This window comes from Podarcis bocagei (genome assembly GCF_964188305.1).
Source record: "Podarcis bocagei genome assembly, chromosome: 9".
Classification (NCBI taxonomy): domain Eukaryota; kingdom Metazoa; phylum Chordata; class Lepidosauria; order Squamata; family Lacertidae; genus Podarcis; species Podarcis bocagei.
Genome location: NC_138134.1, coordinates 50926961 through 50949329, shown reverse-complemented (window position 1 = coordinate 50949329; position 22369 = coordinate 50926961). Strand labels below are relative to the sequence as shown.

Sequence of the window (22369 nt, the reverse complement as noted above, 5' to 3'; positions counted from 1 at the left end):
ACCCCTTTCTTACTATGACACAGCACATAATTAAACTGTGGGATTTTCTCCCTCTAGATCTAGCGATAGACACCAACCTGAATGACTTTGAAAGGAGGATTAGGGCCCACCTGGCCTAGTATCCTTTTTCGAATACTGCCTAGCCACATACATGTCAGGATGCTCTGCCAGAGACACTCTTCTTCTAATTGTGAAGGTTATGGGACAACCCAGCCAGATGGGTGGGATATAAATGACTACTACTACTACTACTACTACTGGGGATGCGGGTGGCACTGTGGGTTAAACCACAGAGCCTAGGACTTGCCGATCAGAAGGTCGGTGGTTCGAATCCCCCGCAACGGGGTGAGCTCCCGTTGCTCGGTCCCTGCTCCTGCCAACCTAGCAGTTCAAAAGCACGTCAAAGTGCAAGTAGATAAATAGGTACCGCTCCGGCAGGAAGGTAAACGGCGTTTCTGTGCACTGCTCTGGTTCGCCAGAAGTGGCTTAGTCATGCTGGCCACATGACCCGGAAGCTGTACGCCGGCTCCCTCGGCCAGTAAAGCGAGATGAGCACTGCAACCCCAGAGTCGGTCACGACTTGACCTAATGGTCAGGGGTCCCTTCACCTTTACCTTATTACTACTACTATTTGCTAATTAACCTCCATTAATTTGTCTAAGAGCAACATGTTCATATCTGGAGGTTTATATTTTAGCTTAATACGCCAAGATATAAACGAGCCATTCATGGCCACTTCACTCCATCCTTTGCTAACAGACCAAGATGTTTTCCAGTTAGCTATACTTTCCCATTTCATGAACCATACCATGAAACCATGGTTAACTGCTTTGGAACATGCAAGGAGACAAAGCCATGGTTTGAAAATGGCATCATATTCTTGCTTATTCTGAAGCCATTATTTGGTTCTATTAAAGCAAGAAACTATACCTAACTTGAATGTTTCCTGGTTGGTTGGTTGGTTGGTTGGTTGGTTGGTTGGTTGGTTTGCTGGCTTGCCTGAATGCAAGGTCAAGGCGGCTACATGTGAGGGCACAAGGCTCAAGGTTCATTCCTATCTCAGCTTATTAAACGAATATATGATCATCTGAATGCTATACATACATACAACAGCAATTCTGAGCAACGGTTTCTAGAACTTTCTTCCAGACTTCCAATATACATAAAATATATAAAGCATATGTAAAATACTAAATTGTTAAGCCTAATCAAAGAAAACTAGAAAAAGCAGAAAGTAGGATAAATCAACATGATAAATAGGTGATGTCAAATGACATCACAAGATCAACATGCAGATGGAGTTTATTAGGAATGGCTAATGGGTCATTTAGAGGAGCTTGGAGGACTGAATTAGGTCCACAGCCTGGAGGTTCTCCAACGTTGCCCTAAGTTTATAAAATCAGCAGATCCTTAAAGATCCAATGTTTTTAAAAGCCCAAGAGAACCTAATCAGTTGATTTGTGTTCAAAGGGCACATGCCTAGGAAAAAGAGAAACATTTGTTGCGGTGCAGAATAAAAAGCATACTTGTGGCTTTCCAAGTTATCCAGGGAAGTTCTGCACATCAGTTTCGGGTTATGAACAATCTGCCGAGCTACCTCTCATGCTTTCAGATTCGCTGCCTACTGCAAAATCAGAATCACAATGACAAGACTCTACAGAAGGCAGGAGCCTTGTCTCTGAAGAAATGCCACAGAAGCATTCAGAAGCCAGCTGTGCACTCTGCAAAGCCTGTACTGGTCCCATAAATTAATGGCCCCCACTGGCACCGTAAACAGGTAAAGCATGAGCTCAAGATGAAGCTTCCGTGGAGTGCAGGAATCACAGACATTGCAACAACACACCTGGTCTCAAAATAGAACACTCTTGTAACACAGAGATATACTATATAAGAACTGGATAGTGTCAGTTTCCTTAAACCCATCTCTAATTAATAAACCCTCGATTATTTTTAAAGTTTGTGATCTATATAAATGAAAATATTCAAGTATCTATTAATCAGGGATGAGTTTAAAGAAACTAACACTATCCAATTTATGCACTGCAGTCTTATTTAGTAGGTTGGCTTTAACAGGTGGCTCACTATAACACAATGTGATTTATAACAGAAGCTGTGAAAAAGCTTGCTGTTACTGGCAGCATGGCCGCCAAGGCAGACCTATTCAGATGTAAATAAATGTAGGTGTCACTTCCTTTCCGTAGTCCTCTAGCATTTGTGTTTTATTACTTCTCAGAGGTGATGACCCAAGGTGATTGTCCGTAAACGTTAAAACCCAGAAAGCACTGGCCTGGAAGTTTTATAATGGCTGTTTTCTATATAAATAAACTGCCCTTGGAACAGAGTTTGCTTCTGTGGCTATTTTAAAGACTTTTGTCAGCAGAACCCCCTAGAATATACTGTACATCTATCATATCTCACGTCATAGCAGATTCCTATGTAGAGAGACTCTAACCAAACATTATCGTTCCAAGCTTAAAATATGCTTCTCAGAGGCGGAGCTAGCTGCTGTGCCCTTGGGGGCGAGGCTAGGGGCTAGCGTCCCAGGGGGGGGTGCGGTGGCAGCGAGCGTCCCCGGGCGGGCGCCACCTGCAGCAATGTCACACCCCCCCCAGGGATGATACCCAGGGTGGGGGGCACCCCCCTTTCTCTGCCAGTGATGCTTCTAAAAGGAACCAACAAGGCCTGTTTCTGTGCGGATGTGATACATCACTTCCGATCTGCAAGCAACTGCCTGTTGCGGCTATTAGTTGTAAGAGCAGTAACAGCTTTCAAAAGGTGAGTGCCATTTTTAATGTACTCTGGTGCATCTACCTCCCATTACACTGACACTACACACAATCCAGACAAAGTGAAGTACTTTTAAGTGCTGTTAATTTAAATGGAAGACACAAAATCAATGGGACACAGGAGAGCTTAACTGTGGTTGGATCATGGTCAGCGGGGGAGAAGGTTGAGTGGAATGGCAGTACAGTTAAGAACAACATAATGATATAACATAATTTCTATTTACAGAATGATTTCTCCAGTCTTTTTATTTATGCTGAAGACGGATCAAGACGTGGCTGTTTGTCTCTGGATGTTTTAATGGATAACATGCACATGCGTGAGAACACTGCATCACAATAATTGACTTGTGTATGACAGTCCCTATTATTTTCATTGAAAAATGCCAATCTCTCTGCTGCCTTATTGTGAAATCAGTTTGACATTAGTGAATTATTCCTGTCCAGAGGACAGGCCCCATAAAGTGTTTACAATACAGCCCTGTTATAGTGCTTAAGGTTCTTGACGCAGGCAGTTTATGATGCAATGCATCCAGTATCATACTGTCTAAAAGAGACAGTCACTTACCTTTTTGACTTCATACTTAATTGCCAGTTTGACACGACTCAACGAAGCTCTGTGCCTTTGTGTTTCAACTGGCTCAGCCTCCAAATCTCCATTTAGAATGGATTCTACCTCTTCAGAGTCTCGGCAGAGATCAAGGACGCCAACCACAAAATCCTTGCATTGCATAGACAGCTTGCGATAGTCATTCTAAAAAGCAGACAATAGTTATTGAGTCACATCAATTCATGTGGAACTGATTTAGTAATGCGCATTTATTTAGCATATGTACATTCTGCAGATGACTGTCTAGGCTGGATTGCACATTTCTGCCCTCTTTTTCGTACATGGTATTCAAACCTCAAATGAGTATATTATTAATTGTTATGATTTATTCTATTTACTGTGTCTTTCCACAAAAGCTGCATCAAAACGGCTTACAGATCCATTAAATAAACAAGGCTTGAAAACATTTAAAAAACAAATACATAAAATAACAGTTTATCTAAAAAGTGCTTGTGCAGCAATGAACCTAACCCCACCCAACTGAAAGATGAGCAGGTCAAAAATCACACTGTGTTATAATCCAAATTAATCCACCAAAAGCCTAGGTAAACAGGAATTTCTTAGCCTGGCATCTGAAAGCTGACAGTGATGGCACCAGGAATGTTCTTCTGGGGAGAGCATTCTATCAATGGGGAGCAACCACTGAACAAGCCAGTTCTTACCACCCTCCACACATTTCTCAGAAGGGGCACACAGAGAGGGGCCTCTGATGACGATCACCAAGATCCTGGTAGGTTCACAGGAGGAGTGTACAGTAAGGGCTGCTCTCATATTTGGTTTTGGTCCAAGAGGACCACAGTAATCAAGAGCAGCAGTTCACGGGGCAGGATGCTAGAGTATTCCATATGATGGGTACAAGTCAATCACTTTATTATCTCACCTCTCCCTTCTGTTACTCCAATTGTCAGTCATTTGTCTCTTACATTCCACGGCTCTCTGTAAATCTGTTATTAATGTCTGTCACCTCTGAAAAATGGTCCTTGTGTTCAGAAACTCCTTAGCACACCAATCTCATGGAATTCTTTTCAGCACCGTTAATTTTAGTATGTAAGTCTTGAGCCTGGTTGCTTTCACTACAGAAGTGCTGAATACATTGATAATGTACCTCTCTCTTCCCTGCCCCATTTTAGAACTTGGCTTTGAATATGTCCCAACTTCCTCCTTATTCTCCCTTATTTCAGAAAAGCACTTAGGGGTTGCTATTCTATGCCACTTGCATGGGAGTAAGTTCTGTTGGAAGCAATGGAGCTTACTTAGGAATACACCGTAAAACTCAAGAGTTGCCAGCATCACTATGGCTACACCTATGATTTCAGAGATCATTATCTTCCTGTCCTAAGATTACAGAAAGGTGAAAACTCTAAAATTAAGGAGCTGATTTCATTTGTTTCCTGCCTTCTTAGTTGTGACTTCTTAGTCCCTCGAAAGCCTTAGCTACAATACATAATTAACTTTTTTTTTAAACCACATGATCAACTTGGGTTGTTAAAAATGTGGGCCAAGTAGATCCATGCAAAGTTCAGAAAGTCTGAAGCAACCTCGTGCATTAGACTGCAATCCTACACTCACTTACCTGGGAGTACGTCCAACTGAACTCAATGGGACTTACTCCTTCAGAGTGGACATACATAGGATTGTGCTGTAAATCACCAGTGGTAGCTCAACACACACCACCTCAAATCTGGCAAAAGGAGACCTGGCAGCAGCAGGTCAATATATGTGAGTCAGTGTGCAAGCTCAGCACATGCTAAAGTGACATGGTTGACTCCATCCAGGTAGTCATAAGAAGTGGTTCTGCTTAATTGCTTGCAGGACCTGAAGCTTTTAGCAGGGGGGGGGGGCGTGGAGCAATGACACGTGTGATAAAATTATGAGATGAGACCACTATCTTTCTCATCTTACCAGCTGCCTCTTGCACAATACCCATGGAACTACTACTCCATTGCAAAAGCAGAGAAGCCTCTTTCAACCAGTGGCGTAGCAAGGTCAGGTGATATCCGGTGTGGAAAATTTCTTGTCACACCCCCTCCCCCATTGAAATTATTAAAAGAAGGAAAAATAAGATACAGTTGCAAGTGTTATTTTCTGGTTTATTTACTTAACACTGTGAGCATAAGCACTTAAAACCTTTCCCCCCACCCAACTTTGTTCTCTGCAAATTTTGAAATTCAGTCATCAAAATCAATTCCTTTCACTACTTTTTATTTCAATTGACAAGATGGCTAAGCCAGAGAGCCGAGCTTGACTCATGGTGGACCTAAGACAACTCTTGATAGAGCATTTTATCCTTACTGCAACAACCTTGTGAGGGAGCGGCCTGAGGGGTCCATCGAAAAGGGAGACGAAGCTAATCAGCACCTGAGCATTTAAGCAGCTCTTCTGTGTCAAGACTTGGAGCACCACGCTTGCAACCCGCCCACCTGCCTGTCAGAGGAGGGGAGCTGTCCTTCGAAGCCTGCCTGTCAGGGAGCTAGCAGAGAAAGTTGGCTGGCTTCAGCTGTGCCTGGGGGAGTCTTCCCACCTTCCTCTACGGAAAGGCAGCGGCGGGGGAGTCTGCCTGCCTCCTCCAACTCAGCTGCTCTACAGCTGGGACGGAGGCAGTGGGCGGACTGTTTGGGGTAGCGTGGAGCCTGAAGAAGAAGAGTTTGGATTTGATATCCCGCTTTATCACTAGCCTAAGGGGTCTCAAAGCGGCTATCAATCTCCTTTCCCTTCCTCCCCCACAACAAACACTGTAAGGTGAGTGAGGCTGAGAGACTTCAAAGAAGTGTGACTGGCCCAAGGTCATCCAGCAGCTGCATGTGGAGGAGCGGAGACGCGAACCCGGTTCACCAGATTACGAGTCCACCGCTCTTAAGCACTACACCACACTGGCTCTCTAGGAGAGACGCATGGCTTGGGCCCGCTGCAGGGCCCACGGTGAGTGCCGCCAGGCATTTTGTCACCCCCCTCAGTGGTGACACCCGGGGCGGAGTGCCCCTACCTCACCCCCTTCCTCCGCCCCTGCTTTCAACACACACAAAATCACACACACATTTAATCCAGGAAGAACCATAGCAGCACTGTACTATATTTCTTTTTCTTACTACCACATATGTCAAATCTAACTGTGAGAGAGTGAGTGTTTGTGTGTGTGTGTGTGTTAAAGGTGTACTTTTGAGTCTAGTGCCACCCACTGCTGGAATATACCTCGCCCCCAGACAACTTTCCACCAAGTTAATATTGTCCTCGAGCAGAAAAAGGTTTTCCACCCCATGAGCTAAAGAGAGATCAGGACTGAGAGAGAGAATTTCAAAGAGAAGCAGCTATGTCCCTGGGTCAGGGGGCGGGGAGCACTTCAGTTTCTTTTTCGACCAGGCGGCTGGTCTCTCTTTTGTATGCTTGATTTATTATAAAGCTTAGTACCAAGTCTCAACTAAGCAATTACACAAACCTCAGAGTGCAAATGGTATTATCTGCAAAGCGTCTAACACATTTTAAACTTGCTCTTCAAATAAGAATGCAATTATGACAACTAGCTGCGATCTCCCTAGAGAACCGTCCTAAAGGGCGGTTGAAATTAGGGCAGCTTGCTCACTTTTTAGTGACACTGATCTTCTTGTCAGATTTTTGCCGTTGTTCACTTTCTTCCATAGGAGTTGCATCTGGAAACCCAGGCTTTGCCTGGGAAGCTGTTTGAAAGCACCCCTGGCTTCTTCTTAAAACCTTTGCTACCGAGTTAGAGCTGCTCTAACTCATATGTATAAGAATAGACATTATTGGGCAGAGCATGGGTCAATAATCACAGCAAAAGCAGCATGGCACGAGGAAAGACCATAGCTCAGCAGCAGAGTGTCTGCTTTGAATCTCTAAATAGGGGTAAAAATGAAACCCCAGGGAGCTTCTACCAGTCAGTTCAGACAATACTGAGCTAGATAGAGCATGGATCTGCCTAAATATAAGGCAGCTTCCTATGTGCCTTACATATTCATTTTAGCAAAAGGGAAGAGAATTTAGTGTTCAATCTATCCAGATATGTTTGTTTCTGATTTTTCTAGAAAAAGGCTTCAGCTCTAGCTGGTAGAATTATTATTATTTTAAAGCCATTGTTTTAATGTGTGTGTGTGTGCGCGCGCGCGTGCGTGCGCGTATTACTATCTTTGACAAGGATACAGTAGTGAAAGTGGATTTTAAATATCAGGACTGATGCAAGTCATGAAAAAAAATCTCAGTGTGTTGGTATTGCTCCCTAATCACTCAAGATTTTTTCAGCATTATTCAAGTGCAACCAATCATGCCAACGCATTTATAAAAGAATGCCAGCTAGATCTCCTTGACAAGAGATAATCTAATGAGCAAGAACTGCTGTTCTTTTAACAAATTAGAAGTTTTAAATTTTTGCAAAGTTGCAATATCCTTAATAGAATGAGCATTTCCTCACAGTTGCCAACAGTCCTAAGTTAAGAGCCCTGGAATTCATCTATGCCAGGCGTGTGGGGATATGCAGCGTGAGAAGGCAAAAACCTATTGCATTTGCTCTGCCTCAAACGGTAATGAATGGCTGCATGATTCAAGTGATAAGCCTGATCCATTATAGAATGGAAAATCCTTCTCTGTCCCATTTTAGCCATAGACTCTGTTGAAGAAAGCAACCTCCTGGACAATCAGATGAACCAAGACAACCAATTAAAACCCGTGATTCTATGCTTTCTCGCTGTCTCTCGCTTTGCTTTCAGAAGTGTCAGAAGTTATGCTCTGTTCAAAGCTTGTGGCTTTCCGATAGCTTTGAACAGGCATTTCTATCTCAAATCCTGTAGGCAAGGTATTATCTCATACTTGATTCTCCTCTCAGCACAGGACAGGGTAAGCAGCAGCAGACAATTTCATTCTCACTTCCATTCAGTTTCCCCTACTGAAGCCAAAATCAGTTCTATATTAGACCAATTGCATTGCTTCAGACAACAACATTTCAGTGCCATAGTTCTTCCTAGTGTCATGGTTGAAAATTCTTTCCTCATACTGGTCCACCCCACCTATCTCCGTCTGCCACCACCAGACTTTACATTTCAAAGCCTTTCCCCACTAGTTATGAGGCAACGAATGACTGTGCACTTCAAGCAGCCACAACACAGTAGTCCCTCCTCTATCTTAACATTTGCAAATAATGCATACCCCAGACACATTGCACGAGAAAGTTTTGAGACCTTCTGATAAAAGCCCTCCAAAATCCTTAAGGATACGTATTGCATGGCCAGGTTGACATTGTTTGTTGCAAACAAACGTAAGAGATGTTTGAAAACTTCCCAAAAAGTTATAAAGAAGACTGGAGTTTTGTGAACGGGCCCTCTAAATGTGATAGTGGTTGATGACTCCTCCTTGTTGCTGATTAGATTGCTTTGTCAAGTTTGGACGCTGATAGGTATTGGTGTCCCATTCAAAATAAAAGGATTAAGTTCTGCTTTAAAAAATAATAATCTTTATTTACTTACTAATTTTTTTATCCAGCCCTTCCTCCAAGGAGTTCAGGATTTCCCTGGCCTGCAACAGAGTTCGTCAAGGCACACTAGTTAAATGGGTTGACAACAGGCAACCAATATTAGTGGTGGAACTGGGTTTCATAAATAAAGCAGTAAGATGCCTTGAGGGGCTGGGTTCTCGTAGTATAATGCAATCCATCAGTGTAATGGAGCAACAAAGACAAACAAACCCCACAAAAACCTACAAAGTAACATTAACACCAAAGCCTGAAAAGAAAAACCAATCTGCCCCATATGTATATACATTAGTGGCTTACAAAGTAGGCCTAGCATTAGGGGATGGCAAATGATCCCATTCTAATGCTCACATTCTCCATCCTTGAACAAGCACAACAAGCTCTTGAATCTGTGCCTTGAATCTTGAATCTGTTAAAGACAGATCTATTTCTTTCTTCTGGAATGGATGGGAGAGTCCATCACCAGCTTTACTTAGCTTTTAATCGACAGTGGAACTTCCAAAGGTTTCCTGTGCCTTCAAATTATATGCACTGGAGGTGTGTGTGTGTGTGTGTGTGTGTGTGTGTGTGTGTGTGTGGATTTTACTTTTTCTAACCTATCTTGAAGACTTTTCCCAAACAAATTTACGTTAAAGAATACAGTCGTACCTTGGTTTTTGAACAGCTTAGTTCTCAAACATTTTGGCTCCCGAACTCCACAAACTGGGACGGTTCCGGTTTGCGAACTATTTTTGGAAGTTGGACGTCTGACGGGGCTTCCAATTGGCTGCAAGAGCTTCCTGCAGCCAATCAGAAGCTGCGCTTTGGTTTCCGAACATTTTGGAAGTTGAATGGACTTCCAGAATGGATTCCATTTGACTTCCAAGGTACGACTGTATGTCATTTAAAGACTATGACATGCAGTTACGGTCTTAATTTGCTACTGTATGGGCTGGAATCATTTGCTCTGTTGGTACATAGTACAAGAACGGTATAAGAACAAACATAGGTAAATGCTGCTGTTTCTGAGTGCAAGTCAAAGCTGACACCTTAGTATTTAGGTGCTGCCACTGTTTGCTTGGGTCTATATCTCTCCCAGTCTTTGCCAGAAACTTTTGTTTTATTAATAATATGATCTATGATCAGTTACAGTCAGTAAACTACAATGTCACGCTTCGATTAACTGCATGCTTTATGAGAAGCTGGGATAGTAGAGCCAAGCCTTGAAAGAGTTTATTATGGCCTGTAATAGCTGCATGTTCAACTTCCAGGATTATAGTCTTCCTTCAAACAATATTTTTGTAACTTCAATAAGTCAATTTTATCTGGATACAGAAGATCTAGATACAGAAAATAAAAAGTAAGGAAGAAACGTATTTCTGCACTACACAACAATGCATCAAATGTATTATACACTACACAACAAGGAAACATCTTAGAGTTTCAGTACAATGTATAAAATAAAGATTCACAAATCTACAATTTAATAAATTGCTGTGTTGCAGGATGCATTGGAACAAGATGAGGTGCTTTCCTTGGTATGAGGTTGTAATACAAAATTGTGTACATGAACAGAATGATGAAGAAATTACGTATTTAACTACTCAAATCCAAATCTAATGCCATGCTTACAAAATATGCAACTTGCAAAAAGGCGAAGTTTAATTTTTCACCACACTTCCATCTACAATGGAAGGGCCACTGAAGGAGCTGAAATGTGCCGTAGCAGATATTAAGTTGTACATTATGTCTGGCACTGCAGTGTTAAATATTCACATAACCATATACCATCACCGCCAGCCCATGCTGCCCACCCACATTTAGCTCTTTAAAACTCTCTCTGCTCAGAACAGGCCTCGCAGATTAATGTGTCTTTTGCCTCCTCACAATAATTTAGGGAAAAGTTAATTAGAGAAGCGGAATCCAACACTGACCCAGAAGGACCCCATTAAAATGTTTGTTGCAGCTGGATAAAATTGCCATTTGTAGAACCAATTTTGTTTACAATCTGCATCAACCATCCCAGTTTCTTTTTTCAGAAAGACCTACTTCAGGATAGGGCTATCCTCTGTAACTTTATCAGGCATTTTAAGAACATGGGCATCATAAAGGGGCAGAGCAGAGTAATGCTTATCAGAGTCCAATTAATGAAAAATCTGGAAAAAGAGAGACTAGTCGGCATGCTACGACTCCATTATATGTATAGATGATCATCAGACAGAAAGGTGGGACATCTGGATAGATTTTAACAGCTGGCTCTTGGCACACTAATACATTTCTGGCAGATGAATGAGCGGTGTCCTTCTGAGAGGGAAATGACAAATGTGCGTAGCTTTTATAACTTGTAAACAACAATCTAGAGGTGTGAATAGAAACAGGAATACTCATTTAGGACCTAGCACTTGCTTTTTGTTCTGGTAGCTCAGATGACATGATTTCAACAGAGTGCACTTTAATAAAAACAATTATGTTCTGTTACAGTGAACAAACCTGTTTTCATCTATTCCAAGGGGTGTATTGCATTTTTTCTTATTACACCCGGCGCTTATGAAGTATTTTCATTTAAAGCAAAATGGTGTTTTCAAAAAACATCCAGACATCGCAGCAGCAACATTAACAGGAACAGATAAAGGGAGGGGGAAATAAATGTGAAGTGTTTTAATCCACCAAAGCCAATGCAGCACGCAGAGAAGGCACAGAAAAAAGAAGAAGCCTTACCTTGAATTCTTTTTCAATATTAGCCAGTTTAGCAAGCTCATTACTGAGTTCTAGAGCAGTGAGAACCGGGTCTTCGCTGGACAGAGACAGGTAGGCAGGACTTGCCAGCCCCTTGTATGCATTTATCCTTGACCTGGAATGGCTGAAAGAATCATGCTTCTGTTTCTCAGTACAATCGCTGCACTTGCAGAAATAATCGTGAGGTCTCTCTATCCTCGCCCCTTTCATTAACAGCATGTGCACCACCTCATACTTCTGACAATGGGCTGCTAAAATGATGGGTGTGATGTCTGGGGAGAATCGGGTGCCGTCTTCATCGTAAGAATAAAAGTCATCGTCCTGGAGCTCCTGCTCACACGGGCTCAGAGTCAGCCGCTTGCTAGCTGCAAACCCGGGATGATTCAAGATCGCTTCCACAATCCGGACATACCCTTTGCTAATTGCAAGCAGCAGGGCATCTCCGATCCGTGCCAGGTTCTCCTTCTTCAACAGAAGTTCTGTCACTTCCAAATGTTCATTCCCCACAGCGAGCTGCAAGGCATTTTGGCCCATGTAGTCGACACAGTTGACATTCAAAGTTTTTGACTCTTCCAGCATTTTGCGGACCACAGGGATGTTCCCATACTCTGCCGCATCCAGAAAGCGTTCTTCCTCTGCCGTAAGACTTGTGCCCCTCTCGTTGAACATAAAAGCTGGACCTCTGATTGCTTGCCGCCTTCCCTTTTCCCTCATCACAGTCATGCGTCTCAAAGAAGGGCTTCCGTCAATGGTCCTAATGAGCAGAAACAAGACATTTGGAATATTTTTATAGCTGTCATTGTCTTGGAAGAGCCTCTCTAGAAATCTACACTCTTGGGCTAGAGTGGCCCAAGTTAAATATGCATACAATAGGTGAAGACAGGTCAATCTCAAAAAAAAAAAAGAATCCACACTGCACACCTGGATTAATTGATAATGACCGCTCCCCACTTCAAACGGGGGGCGCTTTTTGTATGGCCGCGCACGGCCCCCTGATCCCACACGATTCCCAGCAATTTGGCCTGGCTTCACCTCCCCAAGCTGGATACCTGGAGGTTCCCGCCCAACCTCAGACAGTAAACCAATCCCAGCTGGGGAGGTGTTGCCAGGGGAGTCAACCAGGTAGGGTTGGGACCGCCTTGCACACACAATAGAGCAGGCTTCCTCAACCTTGGCCCTCCAGATGTTTAGAGACTACAATTCCCATCATTCCTGACCACTGGTCCTGCTAGCTAGGGATCATGGGAGTTGTAGGCCAAAAACATCTGGGGGGCCAAGGTTGAGGAAGCCTGCAATAGAGGGTGGAACTTACCTGGGAGTTGGTCTCCCTACATCTGAAAGTTTAATAAAGTTGTGGCCAATTTTAATCCCATAACACGTCATGAGTCATTATTCCACCCGGGGGTCGCCTGGGGTCGGGGGGTCTCCACCTGGCCCCACAATAAGAATTTAACAACCACCTACAGAGCAAAACCATTACAGCTCACTTAGAACAGCAGGCGGTCATAGCAATATCCCTTGCAGTCTCGAAGAGGCAAAGCTTCTTACAGACCACCTTCCGTGTTTTCCATTTTCACAGACCCAAGCACATGTTTCTGGACCACTGACCACTATCATCCCTGACTGCTAGTCATGTTGGCTGGAGCCGATGGAGGTGGAGTCCAACTGCATCTGAAAGGCTACAACTCCCTCATACTTACAAGGCCATGCAGAAAACTTTGAAACCACAGGCTTTCATTTCCTTCTTCCCTTGCACCCTAGTACCCACCTCACTCAGGATGGAGAAGAATAATAAATTCAGCAAATGAAACTCAGTTTTTATAGGGCGAGAACATTGTTCTAAATGTACAGTGTTTTGTCAGCGGAGATAAATAGCCCAATAAATATATTGTGACAATGTCATATATTTGATGTGCCCGATATGTCTTCCCAAAAGAAATTACTATAAGAAAGTAGCTTGTATTTCTTGCCTGGCATTTGAAAAAGGATTTTTCTTTTCTGTGGTCCTGTATATCCAGATAGCTAGCTAAAGGGAACATATATAATCAAATAAAATAAGGAACCAAGATGCACTGTAATTCCTGCACAACCAAATCGGCTATTGAAGTTTGAGAATTTAATGCTGATGTGTTTTTTTAATCTGCTTACTGTGTAATGGCGGTTGCTTGTGATAAATTTTCTGGCAGGAGATTGCATGGGGGTGGAATTTACTGTGATAAATGTTAGTTATTATTGAAGTATGTTTTATATATATGGTTACTAGGAAAGTAGTCCTGAGACCTTCAGGAATAATGCCATGTTTAAATAAAATAGCAATTATAATAATAATCAATGTTAATGAAAATATTGTTGCTGTAACGGTTCAAGAATTAGACACCAAAACTCACTATGCCACAGTTAAGCACTTTACAGTCCAATCAATTTCAAAGGGAGAACACTTAACAGTCCTCCTGAAATCAATGAAACAAAAAAGTTATTAATTGTAGCAGACAGTAGGTTAATTACTCTATCCTGTTTGTCCTTATCAACTGAGAGCATGGAAAACTAGCACCTAACAGCATGTGCAAAAAAAGCCATACTCAAACGGTCATACACTTGTTAACTCAAAACCAACAGGTAAGGTAGAAAGCAGAGGTGCAACCACAGCCAGCATGGCCAATGGTCAGCGATGATGGGAGTTGTAGTTCAAAGTATCTGGAGGACACCAAGGTTGAGAATGGTAGAGTGCAAACACTGGGTAGCAGGCAAACTCAGTTATTTTGCTTTGAAAATTACAGCTAGCATGCTTTACAATAATGGTATTTCAATCAATCTAAATTTTAAACATAGTGGAAATCACAAAAGATGCAAGAGTGTTTGTTTCACATGAAAATGTGATAAAAAAAAATTATCCTAGCATGTTTTGAGTATCATAAGGTCTTCAACAGGGGGGAAAGAATCTAAAGTGCTCATTAACAGATCATATTACAAAACGCTTTCTAAAAACACCTGCCACTAACAGACTGAGTAGCACACTCTCTGAGAATTTGTGAATGGGTGCAGTCCTCTTTTTCTACCCACCTCTAACTGGACCAAGTTCTAAACTAACTGCAGTAATTAAAAAAAAGTTAAAAACCAAATTTCCTCCTAATGATTTCCTGTCAGACTTAATATCTATTATTAAAAACATTGTGTCCAGTTCTGGGCACCACAGTTCAAGAAGGACACTGACAAACTGGAACGTGTCCAGAGGAGGGCAACCAAAATGGTCATAGGCCTGGAAACAATGCCTTATGAGGAATGGCTAAGGGAGCTGGGCATGTTTAGCCTGGAGAAGAGGAGGTTAAGGGGTGATATGATAGCCATGTTCAAATATATAAAAGGATGTCATATAGAGGAGGGAGAAAGGTTGTTTTCTGCTGCTCCAGAGAAGCGGACACGGAGCAATGGATCCAAACTACAAGAAAGAAGATTCCACCTAAACATTAGGAAGAACTTCCTGACAGTAAGAGCTGTTCGACAGTGGAATTTGCTGCCAAGGAGTGTGGTGGAGTCTCCTGCTTTGGAGGTCTTTAAGCAGAGGCTTGACAACCATATGTCAGGAGTGCTCTGATGGTGTTTCCTGCTTGGCAGGGGGTTGGACTCGATGGCCCTTGTGGTCTATTCCAACTCTATGATTCTATGATTTGCTAGAAGGGCGATTATTAAAAAAATAACTTGTAGAAATGGGGGATTTTCTGGAAGTCTTCTAGAGAAGTGGTTCATGTTAGCATGAAAGGATGGAGTCCTGGCATGTTAGTGTGAGACCATGATGGGAATTTTTTCATCACTTGGTAGGTACATATTCTTTTTCAATACAGTGGTACCTCTGGTTACGAACTTAATTCATTCCAGAGGTCCGTTCATAACCTGAAACTGTTCTTAACCTGAAGCACCACTTTAGCTAATGGGGCCTCCCACTGCTGCCGTGCCACCAGCACACGATTTCTGTATCTCATCCTGAGGTAAAGTTCTTAACCCGAGGTACTATTTCCAGTTTAGCGGAGTCTGTAACCCAAAGTGTTTGTAACCCGAGGTACCACTGTATTCCCATTCATGTTTCACAAAGGGACACACAAACAATTTATACAGTGGAACCTCGGGTTGCGGACGTAATCCATGACAGAGGCACATTTGCAACCTGCAGCGTTCACATCCTGAAGTGCTGCGTCTGCGCAGACACCGGTGCGATCTGGCGCTTCTGTGCATGCAGCAAAACTTAGTAGTAACCCGTTCCGGTACTTCCGGGTTTCCCGCCGTCCGCAACCCGAAAACACGTAACCTGAAGCAGCTGTAACATGAGGTATGACAGTATTTCCCATTTACCGTATTTTTCGCTCTATAAGACACACTTTTTCCCTCCTAAAAAGTAAGTCAAAATGTGTGTGCGTCTTATGGAGCGAATGCAGGCTGCGCAGCTATCGCTGAAGCCAAAAGAGCAAGAGGGATCAGTGCACAGCGATCCCTCTTGCTCTTCTGGCTTCGGGGATAGCCACGCAAAGCCTCTTGAGCACAGCCGGAGCGTTCCTGCCTCTTTGCTCAAGAGGCTTTGTGTTGCTTTCTTGTTTTCCTCCTCTAAAAACTAGGTGCGTCTTATGGTTGGGTGTGTCTTATAGAGCGAAAAATGCGGTATCTCACCCCAGTCTTTCTTCCCCTCCCCCCCCCAACAAATACTGAACTGCCGGAAAAGTTGCAGGAAAAATTTTTAATCTTAGAATATGTTTATAATTTGAAACATTTTGTAAAGAACATCTACTGTGACGCATTGCAACAAACTGAGACAAAGTATACAATACTAGCAGCGCCAGCCCTGCCATTAGACAGGGGGCAAATGCCACCTAAGGCAGCAGATACTGGGAAGTGGGGAGTAGCAGCAAGTTGTTGGGATGAGAGAGCAGTGTGGGCCAAGAAGCCTGTCCTGAGCCCTCTAAAACAGCCTTAAGGGGATGCTGTTCCATCATCAGTGCTGAAACAAGGTTTGAATGGCCTGCCTTGCAAACTTCTGCAGATGGGACTGGGGAGATGTGGCGCCATCTTATCCTTCACTCAAGGCAACAACACGACTCAGGTTGGTCCTGAAGACTCGTATGAATAAGCAGCAAGATTGCCTGAATTAAAAAATGCACACCATTAGCAGCCATTATTTTTGTTTACCTAAATATTCTGTTTTAAATTTAAAGGCTATAGGGTGCTGTTTAAAAACAACCCTCTCTCTCAAACTTTAATTAATGGAATTTGAAAGCATTTGCTACTTACAAAGCTAAACCCAGCAAAACGTTACCAGAATATATAGCTAAAAATGGCAGCTGTAGTTCTTGAATGTGCAAACTGAAAGGCTCTTAAGCTCTCTTCTGCCACCATCCAAATTCAGAATTGTGTCTTGAATTAATAACCTTTGGCAAATGCATACAACAGATGCTGAATTTGTTTGATAGTCCAAAGAGGGACCTAGCAAATCAGGAGTTAATTATTCACCTTTTATTTGCAGCTAGTGCGACAATAGCAAAGCTGTGGAATGGTTTTAAGTGCACTGATGTAGACGACTGGTATTGTTAAGATTTGGCATATAGCCCTGTTAGAAAAGCTTTCGCATAAATGGCAAGTTATTAGGGGGCAAATAGAGAGAGATCAATTTGCAACCATATGGTTCCTTTTTATTGAATACACTTACATACAGGAGCACAGCAGAGCTGTTCCAGCACTACGTAAGTCAGTAGGGCTATTATGGGGAGCTCTAGGTAATGGAAACAGACTTTGTCTTGGGTCCACTGGGGTCTCCAATTTCTGTTCAACGAAACAAAAGGAATGTACTTTCTTTCTCTTTGATTACCTGTGCACGTTGTTAAGATCTTGATAATACTATATCCACTTAAATTGAGGGTGATTTTTTGATGTTTTTTCCCCAACCTGGTCTTCCTTTTACTCTGTGAGGTGGGTGAATAGTGTTGCTTGTTTGGGGTTGTACTGAGGGGAACAGGAGTTCCTTCCTCTGTCTATTCACATTTTAGAAGAAGAAAAAAACTTTCAATAAAGAACTATATTATTAAAAAGTTGATGCATACAACTGAGGTGGAAACCGAAGCGTAGAACCATTTGCCACATTTGCTGGCACCTGGCCCTTTAATTAGGCCCAGATACAAGCAAGTATGCACTAACCAGGCAATGAGGAGACCACATCTGGACATTGCCTGGAGACTCCACCGAAAGGAGGGGAGGCAGGAATGATATATAAAGAAGAAGTTGGAAAAGCCCAATGGAGACATAGGGAGCAGGTTGGTCAAGCTGGAAGCCTAAATAAGGTGCCTCCACAGAGACTGGGGGGGGGGAGTTCTTGCATCCCTGTTGGAAGGTCTTCTTCAGACTGTTCCACCAAGCTCTATTGGGCATGGCCTAAGAACAGAGTACGCTTTCTCTTGAAAGGCCTACACTGGCTCCCAGTACGTTTCCAAGCACAATTCAAAGTTTTGGTGCTGACCTTTAAAGCCCTAAACGACCTCGGTCCAGTATACCTGAAGGAGCGTCCCCACCCCCATCGTTCTACCCGGACACTGAGGTCCAGCGCCAAGGGCCTTCTGGCGGTTCTCTTGCTGCAATAAGCCAAGTTACAAGGAACCATGCAGAGGGCCTTCTTAGTAGTGGCACCTGCCTTGTGGATCGCCCTCCCACCAGATTTCAAAGAGAAAAACAACTACCAGACTTTGAGAAGACATTTGAAGGCAGCCCTGTTTAGGGAAGCTTTTAATGTTTAATAGATTATTGTATTTTAGTGTACTGTTGGAAGCTACCCAGAGTGGCTGGGGAAACTCAGCCAGATGGGCGGGGTATAAATAAATTATTATTATTATTATTATTATTATTATTATTATTATTATTATTATTATTATTATTATTGCCTGGATTTAATCCTGCTAAAGTCACTGAGGCACAAGATGTTCAGTTTCGGTTTCAGTTTCTGTTAATTGGTTCTCGTGGGAAACTTGCAGATTCTAGCTTCACCAATTAACTCAAGCTGGTGTCAATTTACTCTTGGCAGAAAGCCCAGGTCTGCTTGACCTAGAAACTACTCACTCTGATTGGTTAACGAGCAGCACTCAACTCTGTTATCTAGGGATTGCTAGCACAGTTTGGTGTGAGGTGTGTTAGGAGTTAGAAGTGCTGTGTATGGTTTTGAGAGAGAGAAAGAAAGAGAGGATTTATTTTGTTTTATTTGTATGCAGAAACTCTGCTGGTTTTATTTTTTCCTTTTAATAAATCCTGTAAATAGTTATTCTGAGTCTAGCTGACTAGTCATTACTGCCGCAACTAGCTTCTTCGCTGTGCAGGAAAACTCTGCTACGTTTGGGCTAAAGCCAGTAGGGCTATGCCTGACACTCCAAAGTTCCATGAGGTTATGGGCATTGTGCTGCCAGCCTGAGTTGCGGTGGTGTCAGCATCAACGGCGTTGGTTCCAGTAGTTCCAGAAGTTGTTGTTCCCTGGCTGGTTCCTGACCGTGGTGAGCTGGTGACGCAGCGGACAGAAGGACAACAGCTGCAGCGTGTGAGTGCTGGGTGCTGTGGTTCCTGTTTTCTCTCTCGGTGGTCGTGAGTAGCTGGTTCCGGGTTCCAGGGACATCGCTCTCAAGATGGCCTCACAACCAGTTCAGATGGCTTTTGAGCGTCTGAATGACTCCAATTACTTGCTGTGGTTGGAACGCATGCAGGCAGTGCTGCAGAGGGATCGTCTCTGGCAAGTGGTGAGTAAGTTTCCTACGAAGCCTGATGATGAAGACCTCGATAAAGACCAAAGAGCAAGGGCCACAATTGTCTTGGGGCTGGAAGATTCCCAGTTGCCGTATGTGAGGGGAATCAAGACAGCTAGAGGTGTGTGGCAAGCACTTAAAGAACTCCATGTGCGTGAGACAGCGGTTTCCAAGCTGTTCATTCGCAAGGCATTGTACAAGGCAATGTTACAGCCTGGGGTTACAATGCAAGAACACCTACACAGTTTACAGTTAAAGTTTTCTGCGCTGCAGGAAAGAGACTGTGCATTAGACCAGCAGGAGAAGGTGGCTATTATTTTGAGTTCTCTCCCGGAAAGCTGGGATAATTTAGTTTTGTCTCTAGAAGGCATGCAGGAGCATGATTTATCAGTCAGTTACGTTACTGGGCGTTTGATTGAAGAATGGCAGAAGAGGCAAGAAAGGTCGTTGGCTGCAGAGGCTTCTACTGGTGGACGGTTTGGAAGGAGTTCTCATGCCGTGCCAGAGGTGAAGCAAAAGCAGCGTACTGGTGAGGAGTCAGCGTTTGCTGTTAGGCGTTGTTTCCGATGTGGGTCTTCAGCGCATCTAAAACGACAATGTCCGGAGTTGGTCAAGTCTCAGTTGCCGGTGCAGGAGCAGAGACGAGATCAGCAGCAGCAGCAGCGTAAAAAGAACTTCTTCAAACGAAAACAGTCGGCTCAGCTGGTGACCGGCGAGGTCAAGATTGCTGATGAGAAACAAGCGGTCTGGGTGGTCGATTCGGGAGCGTCTCGCCACATCGTGAATTCAGATGAATTGTTTGTTTCCAAGAACTCAGCACAGCGCAGCCAGGTGGCTCTAGCAGACGGAAGTACATCCGAAGTGATTTCGGGGGGTGCAGTTTTTGTTCCTTGTCTTCGTGAATGCCTGCAAAATGTACTTTGTGTGCCATCATTAAGGAGCAATCTGATGTCTGTAGATTGTTTGCTAAAAGCTGGGTTTAAAGTGTATTTTGAAGGAGACAGTTGCATTATTAAGAAGGCTGGTGAGATTTTAGGCACTGCTAAGTCAGAGGGAGGCTTGTTTTGGCTTAAAGCAGGATCTCAAGTTGCAGCAGTAGTCAGTAAATCTCAGCCTGCAGTGAATAACAAAGCTATACATGACAACTGTGTGCACTTATTGCATAGGAAAATGGGGCATGCTTGCTGGAAAAGTGTACTAAAAATGTCTGAATTGGCTGATGGGGGTAATTTAAAGAGTTGTAACAAGTACCTTGATTGTAATGTGTGTAAAAAGGTTAAAACCCACAGAGTCTCTTACCCCAGAAGTGACAGAGTTAGTGAGTCACCGCTACAGCTGGTTCACATGGACGTAATTGGTCCATTTGCTGTAAGCAGGGGTGGATCGCGTTTTTCACTAACAATTGTGGATGACGCCACGCGTTATTCTTGGGTTTTTCCCATGAAAAATAAGGGTTACGTGTTCACTAAGTTTAAAGGCTGGGTGGCATCTGTGGAAAGATTTCTGTCTGTTAAACTCAAAAGGATACAGACGGACAGAGGTGGCGAATTTATGTCAAATGCCTTTAAAGATTGGTTACAAAAGCGTGGCATTGGGCACAGAAAAACGAACGTTTTTTCCCCAGAGGAGAATGGCGTTGCAGAGCGAAAAAACAGATCTTTACAAGATATGATGTTTGCCATGCTTGAAGATGCTGATTTGCCCATGTCTTATTGGGGGGAGAGCATGCTCACCGCGTGTTATCTCCAAAATAGGCTCTTCCATCAAACAATAGGTACAACCCCGTACTTTAAATTGTTTCAGAAAAAACCTAAAATTGACCATTTGCATGTGTTTGGATCAAAAGCCTGGGTATTAATTCCGAAACAAATGAGAAAGAAGGGAGATCCTAAGACCAAACAGCTAGTGTTTGTGGGTTACCAGGAGCTGGGAAAAGGTTTCCGCTTTGCTGAAGGGACAAATGGCATTGTGATCTCCAGGAATGCCAGTTTTTGTGAACATAGTGGCTGGGAGAGACTACATGCCAATACTGAGGTTTGGTTTGAACCTTCCCAGGAGCTTCATGACTCTGAAGGTAGACATAGAGAATCAGAGTCTGAGGGGGAGGAAAGTTCAGATAAGAGCTCTCAAGAAAGTGGAGTTAGCCAAAGCCCAGTTGCTAAGCAACAAAAGAGAGGTCATAGTTCTGAGGAGGAAAGTGGGTCAGAAGAAAAATTTTCTCCCAGAAGATCTAAAAGACAAAACAAAGGAGTGCCTCCAGTGCGTTTTTCTCCTGATACTGCAAATGTGTTTAGTGTAAGTGCAGAACCCAAGAGTTTTCAGGAGGTGTTAAAGCTACCAAAAGAGGAGGCAGAGCGCTGGAAACAGGCAATGGAGGAAGAGATGTCCTCTCTGAATGAGCACAAGGTTTTTACACCAGTAGCAGCGCCTGAGGGGGCAAAGATTGTAGGCTGCAGGTGGGTGTACAAAAGGACTTAGGCCCGGTTAGGACATATCTAGGGTTGGAAGTGTGCTGGGCCCAAGATGGCAGCTGCCTAATTAGTCAGCAGAACAAAATTAAACAACTACTGACTACATACAGGATGCAGGATTGCAAAGGGGCAGCGGTGCCTATGGATCCAGGTTTCATAAAAACACTTCATACAGATGAGAGTCCTGAATTTGAACACCCTGATGTATATCACTCTGTAATTGGAAGTTTATTGTATATAGCACAGTGGTCCAGACCTGATATTAGCTATGCAGTAGGCATATTAAGTAGATTGGTCTCAAAACCCACACTAAATGCCTGGAAAGGGGTAAAACAAGTTCTGAGGTATCTCAAACAGACAATTGGCTATATGTTACAATTAAATTCTTCAGAGGATGAAATGTTGAGTTGCTACTGTGATAGTGACTGGGGAAATTTGCCAGATAGAAAATCTGTCACAGGACTAGTTATAATGGTCGGTGGAGCTTTAATCAGCTGGCGGTCACGCAAGCAAGACGTTGTAAGTGTGTCATCAACGGAATCAGAGTATGCCGCATTGAG

The 22369-nt window shown here is 43.3% G+C and overlaps 1 protein-coding gene across 1 annotated transcript in view; it reads right to left on the bottom strand.

The window, feature by feature from the left end:
- The window catches only part of TRPC3 (transient receptor potential cation channel subfamily C member 3), a 73868-nt gene that overhangs the window by 37008 nt on the left and 14491 nt on the right, over positions 1-22369 (bottom strand). Inside the window, exons 2-3 of the mRNA XM_081208236.1 lie at positions 11564-12335; positions 3352-3537 (exon numbers count right to left, since the gene is read on the bottom strand). Of these exons, the coding sequence (XP_081064362.1) occupies positions 3352-3537; positions 11564-12335 (958 nt within the window). The remainder of the gene's footprint in view (positions 1-3351; positions 3538-11563; positions 12336-22369) is intronic.